General features: G+C 31.1%; 1 protein-coding gene across 1 annotated transcript; it reads right to left on the reverse strand.

Moving 5' to 3' along the window:
* Positions 4,442-6,855, reverse strand: LOC105174804 (beta-caryophyllene synthase). The gene is given in 8 exon segments (XM_011097003.2): positions 4,442-4,858; positions 4,973-5,221; positions 5,346-5,451; positions 5,453-5,476; positions 5,551-5,769; positions 5,861-6,233; positions 6,331-6,604; positions 6,702-6,855. Coding segments are annotated over 8 exon segments (1,641 nt in total). The 5' UTR covers positions 6,816-6,855; the 3' UTR covers positions 4,442-4,576.

Raw genomic sequence — 6,855 nt, forward strand, 5'->3', positions numbered from 1 at the left:
ACCAATAAAATGTAGATTACATTAGCTTGTTTCAATATCAAATCTTATTTTGTACTATTTTAAGAAGTATTTTACGAGTCGAGAAAAATATTTCATATTAATTTTAATCGCAGAGTAATATGTACTTACTAATTTAATACTTTATAGATCTAAAAAATATAATTATTTATACTATATATATAAATATAAATAGGGTTTAATGTAATTTACACCATGTGATATTGTAAACGAACAAATTACCCCCATATGAAAAAAACTAGCAATTTATCCTCTTATATTTTTTAAAATGAAGTAATTTACTTCCTATTTAGGAAGGTAAAATACTTAATTTTAAAAAACACAAGAAGATAAATTGCTAAAAATATTTTCATAAAGGAATAATTTATACATTTAAAATATCACTAGGATTAAATTGTATTTTTTCTAATATAAATACAAAGTTTTATAGAAACTTTACTACGTGTTACAATATTTTCTCATTTTTTTGATATTTTTCTCTATACAGAAAATTCCAAATGATTGTTGTCAACCTCGTACGCCTTACCTGTGCCTAAATAATGTCACATTTTTTTCCTGTGACAATGACAATGTAAGTCTTATCATCTTTGCTCTAGGACCAATAAAATTATGTGTGATAAGATTCACTTGCTTCATCATATTCATTGTTTTCATCATATCTTATTTTGTAAAATAATTTTCGTTACTATATATTTATGAGATACTTTTAAGGTATATTTTAATTTTTGAGAAAAATATGCCACACTTATTTTAATTAATTGTTACATTTATTATATATATATTATAATAGTAATAATTATTATTAGTATTACACTTTTATATCGAGCATAAATTTTTAATCGGCATCTCAAAATTAATAATATCTTACTCTCTCTATTTAATCCGTCATCCCAAAATTAAATAGTATTGCACTATATAACATATTAAATGTCACAACTTGAGGATCGTTTATTTTGTCAATTAAAGCGTGAATTATAGTGCACGGACACTTTAATAATTACTTGATGCAGTGTTGGACACGGTTCGAACACACTTCGAATGCGTGTTAGATACGGCATCGGCATGTCTGAAAATAAGAGAGAGAGAGAGAGAGAGAGAGAGAGAGACGGCGTCAGACAAGCCAACACACGTTTTGGAGGCGTGTTCGATACATTTTGGACATATTTTAATTTTTTTTAATAATTTCAAAAAAATTGGGGTTTTTTTTTTCAAAACAAAATTATAAGCTTAATTAAACGAAAAAAGAATCAAGCACTCCTCTCAAACTAAAAGTATTAGAATGAAATCACTAAAAAATTTAGAGATATTCATGATAATTTAACTAATTTAAATTAGTAAAAAGTCATTGCATTCTTTTTAAAATAACTAATATTTTTATTATTTTTTGTATTAACTAATATAAGTCTTGACTAACATATAAAATTTGTAAGATTTTTCTATAAATGGTCAAATTTTAAAATTCATCCAAGTAAATTTTGCCAGTCTGTCTCATAGTTATTCTTCATCTTGATTTTAAAAAGTCTTACATCTATTTATTCAACTAAATTTTGTTTAATATATTTTTATATATGTTAATCAACACCTTTAGCACTCTATATAAAATACTCAAATTCATGTAGTAAATATAATCTTACAAAATTCATAGAATAAGATTGTGAGTTGGTATCACCCTATTAATCGTCTAGTCTAATTTCTTTATTTGATTTTGAACGATTAAGGAATAATCGAGTGATTAGGATTCATATTGATCTAAGTATTATTTATTTACTCTGGGTATTAATTTTTATAAGGCGAACTTTGTATCGAATTAGGAATTTGAATTCGTAAGGACATTAGGTTTGAATTAAGTTAAAAGTTTCTCATAGTTTATTCTCTAGGATTAAATAGGTTGAAGATGTATTTTTATGGGATGATGTGACTTAATTAGGTACTGATTTAAAGGATGATAATCAATTTACTCATAGGATTCTACTCGGAACAAGTAACCAGATAAATGGAGTCGAGTTCAGAGTATTTGGTATGTAGCACTTTTTAACGGCACTATGACTATATCTCGCCTAAGTATCATACTTAAAGACCCGGTTCATACGTGTTATTCCACACAATCCAATCCTTGCTAAATATGCATAACAAGCTCCATAAAGTAAATTATTATAATTAATTTATAGTTCATCCATAATCTTAACTCGTATTTAGAAGTTTTCAAAATGTAACTTCTGTTGTACTAACGGGTGAAGAGAAAAATTGCATACTGACACGACCTGCCTGAAATATAAGATTTTGACCTAGGCTTCCATAGGTAGGGATCGATACCTAAAAAAATATTAGCAGATGAGTGAGCCTGCAACTCAATAAACAAATAACTAGTGTTACCTATACATGTACATCAAAATAGTCCAAATTTTTACATTATCTAATATGTTTTTGACATCTTTAAACATTGAGACACATATGACAAATGTTATGTTAAAGTTTTTAGTATAAATAAAGCATGTTCAAGTTTATCGATTGATAGACAGAGCCTGCTCAACCGTTAACTAAACCACTGTTAACTCGACAAAAATTAGAGTTTTGAACCCTTTTAGTGGGGTTAAAAACTGAGTATTCATTACTCATCCTCTCAGTTGGTGTATAAACTGAGAACTTATGTATGATCCTCACAGTTGGGATTATAAGCTGAGAAGTTATTTATAACCCTCTCAATCGGGGTTAAAAATTGAGGTCCGGACTATAGGTTGTAATAATAGCCACAAATAAATACGATGTCTGTTATGTTGCTAGTGAACGAGAGCATGCGCATTTATTTAACATGGCTGATTTACGAAACTTCTTGTACTATTTAACCAAAATTGTGACTGTCATACGTAGATATTTTATACGCCTCTGTTTTGATTCAAAAGTTTAGAAATACCATTCTGCTAGCAAATGTTGTGTAGTGATAGGATGCATTTTATCACTCAATTACATGTTTAATTCAAGTATTTTAGAACTAGTTCATAGCATTGGTAATTGAATTATGCATCTTTTGAGTGAATGACTGACATCAACCCCTTTTGAAGGAAAGAAAGCCAACACGCCCCAAATTGAGCTAAAAAAATCGATCAAGAAAAGTAGGAGCAGAAACAGACTTCAACATCCGTTAGGAAGTGAGGCGTTATCACGCCCTATTCTGACTTCAAAGTTGTTTGATGGGAGAAACCATTTTGAAAAGTTGTTAGAGGAGATTCACTGCAGAAATAAAAGACTAAAAGAGAAAGGAAGGAGAAAGAGGCGACTCATTGTTTTGAAGCGTGGGAGAAAGGAATCAAAGGATGCCAGCCTCATCAATCAGTTTTTCTATCTCTCTAGCTTATGTTTTCTTTTAGGATTTTTGATTTTGCTAAGAACGTGTTGTGTAGCTAAATTCCTTTTTTTGATTCAAGAGAAATGTTAAACCCAATTGTTATGTTTTGAGATCTTGAGTTTTATCTGATTTCATCGAGTATTTCTTATTTTGATTTTCATCTTCTCGAATGATAATCATGGATAGATCTAACAATTCGATTCGATATTAATTGTTCTAACGCTATCCAAGAGTTTAGTGATCCGTAATTGTCATTAATGAGTGGTACAAGTAGCAAGCAAATTAATTATGTGCTTCGCATAATTTATTTGTAGGGACAAGAAAACTGGGTTAGATAATTGCCGCTATTTCAATTGTTTAATCTATGTTCAACTGTTATCACTGATGCAAATGCTATTGTTGAATTGATATGGAACAGTATCGTGCCCAGTCATGTGATAATATAAGTTTCGATTTAGATGCTTGAGTCAAATCAATTACAATAGGAAAACAGGAATTTATTATGACTATCCTAATAAATTTAAAAGTTGAATGTTTGATTATAAAATTAATCTTACATGATCAATAATTAACATAACGATTGAGTAATACATTCCTTCGGGTTAAAATTCTTACCTCTTGATTTATTCCAATAATTTATCTTTGCTTTCTATTACTTTTTATTAATTCGTAGTTATAAAGAAAAAGAAAAGGTTCCAACTATACCTTAAATTAGGGTACAGTTGCAAAAATGGTGTCAGTTGTTACCCCACGCTAATTGATTGTAGCTAAACCTGCTGATGTATAAACTTTTGGGGTGCCAATATTAATAGATTGTACTAAGTCAAATAAGTCACTTTTATACGAAATCAGGTTATATTTAGATGGGTAGATTTGAGTCAAGTTTATAAAGAATTTATTATTAGGAACTCAAATTTCTACCATCAATTTCATTAATTCAAACACAATATCATAGAAAGCACGAACAATGAAGAGTATGTATCTTTATTGTCACAAGTTTGGAGTTTCACAATACAAATTAAAGTAAATACGAAAAATGACTCATAGGATTACATTTATTCTCACAAGCTCATAGTATCCCGATACAAATTTAAATATACGAACGGCGAACTCTAGAAGTACATTTATTTTCATAAGCTTGGAATTTTTCAACATAAATTCAAGTAAAGGATGGATAAAACAAGATCATTAATATTAATTATCTTATATGAAACTTTAAATTGCCACTGGTTGGATGAGCACTGATTTTATAAGATTTTTTATCATAGTATTTGTATTTGTATATCCATCTCCATCTCGATAGAGAAGATGTATGACACGAGCTAGGTTCAAGATACGAACGAGAATCGGCTCTGAAACTGCGGTTGGACGAAGGCATTCTTCATTTATATCCTTCCATGCTTTCGAAACTTGTTTCTGAAATTCCTCGAACGCCTCCTCTCTCGATGCACCATTTTCGTTCATGTAGCATCCCACCGCTGAGATTTTTGTTTCAAGCTGTGATCAAAACATAAGTCGGATACTCATTAATTCAAAAGTATTAAATTAAATATAAAATACACACACACACACACTAGATAACGTAGCGATGAATTGGTATAGTTTTGGTACCCCATGTCCGGCCATATCGTCCATTAGTCTAGCAATTATTGAGGACGCCTCAACTATTCTCGGTTTACCAGAAACCCAATTGAAATCTTCCTTCGTTACTGAATTCCCCATGCCAATTAAGGAAGTCGACGCCACCATTATATAACCGGAGGACACAATTGCGACTTTCATATATTCTTCCAAGGTTGGAATATGCGTGTTGTACAACCATTTCGCCTCCTCAAAGTAAGCCCCGATCATTTTTTGAATCTTCAATAATTTGTGTATAAAATTCACATCGTTATATATTATTCAAATGAATATTTTATACATGCATGTAAAGTATATATATATATATATATATATATATGTTAACTGTAATTATGCTATGTACCTCTTGTTTTGCATATTTTGTTTTGTCTGGCATTTCAATTCCTTCCAGCTCTTCCATTTCGATATAAGCATCTAAAAGCGCTTTGTAACAAATTCTCATGTATTGGTTCTGCCAAGGCGTCAATATTCCACCTAGACAAGATAATCACAATTTTCTATATAATTATGCATATACATATATATATGAATGTATATATAGAAGGTACCTTTGGATGGCATGTGTGAAAATTTTGAGTTCATGTAAGGTTCCGTAAACATCATAAATATCATCAACTGTGGAGGCCAAGACAATTACTTTTGCCAGTATTTTCCTAGCAACTTGGTACTGCGGTTCGAAATATACGCCCAATGCCCAGAAGTAACATTCCACCATCCTATCTCTTACAAACGGTAATTCGTTCTTGAAGTCTAAATCCTTCCACCACCTGCACTAATTTATTAGATTTTTTTGAGTAGAGATTCAAGGAAGAAAAAAATTATAGTTTATATAATTCATATCGAAACATAAAACCTGACCTTGTTAGATCACTTAGCTCCTTCTGATGTATTTTCTGTACTATATTGAAGTCCATTTTCGCAAAATTCAATAGTATTTCGTTGTGTGATTCATCTTCTTGATACGCAGAAATGAATTTTCTGGCTCCCAGTCTGGTCAAATTCTTGCGAACTGGGAACTTGAGGGCTTCGTCAACTAGTGCAGAATGAGAGCTGGTCATGTGGGGCGCCAATGACTCGAGATGAGAGGAAGAGAAGTGCAGTGCTTTGTCAAGAATGTCCTCCTCGTGTACTCCAAGATGTGCTGCTTCATATAACTCTAACATTCCTTCAACATCTTCCATTATCGACTCTTTAAAATTTCCTTGATCATCTATGAATTTGTTGAACACGTCTGGTATCATAAAAACAGTCAATCAAGCATGTCAGAACAGTGTAATTTGTTTCAATTAATGAACACTGATCCCAAATGATTAGGACATAATACTTACCACAAGACACACGGTAACCTTGTTGTCTAAGTAAACGAAAACGAAGAGCAACAGTACGAAGATCATTGTCCTTGTTACAGCACTCTAAGTAAGTGTCATGCATGTACTGTAAGGATTTGCCGATTTCTTCTTCAAAATGATAGCTCACACCAAGGCGTTGAATTGAGTCAATTAGTTCTAATTTGTGAGATGAATGATGAGGCACTCGGACCAGCACTCTCTTCACCAGTTCTTTTTGTCTTTGAAGTTCTTTCTCTTCATCAACACAGATTTCCTACACATTACATATACATTAAAACTAATTAATGACACATAAAGCACACGCATATATATATATATATATATAATGGAAATAAAAACAAATTTTGTACCGTAGATGCATATGTCAAGAAATGGTCTCCCCAAATGCTCGGATGATATTTTACTGATCGACGAACATCATCTAAATTGAGTTTTTCAGGAGAATTCGATGAACCAAACTCCATTTTACTTCTGATGGTCTTTTGTGTTTGTGCTAATATTCTT

The sequence above is a fragment of the Sesamum indicum genome, linkage group LG12 (assembly GCF_000512975.1).
Source record: "Sesamum indicum cultivar Zhongzhi No. 13 linkage group LG12, S_indicum_v1.0, whole genome shotgun sequence".
NCBI classification, from domain to species: domain Eukaryota; kingdom Viridiplantae; phylum Streptophyta; class Magnoliopsida; order Lamiales; family Pedaliaceae; genus Sesamum; species Sesamum indicum.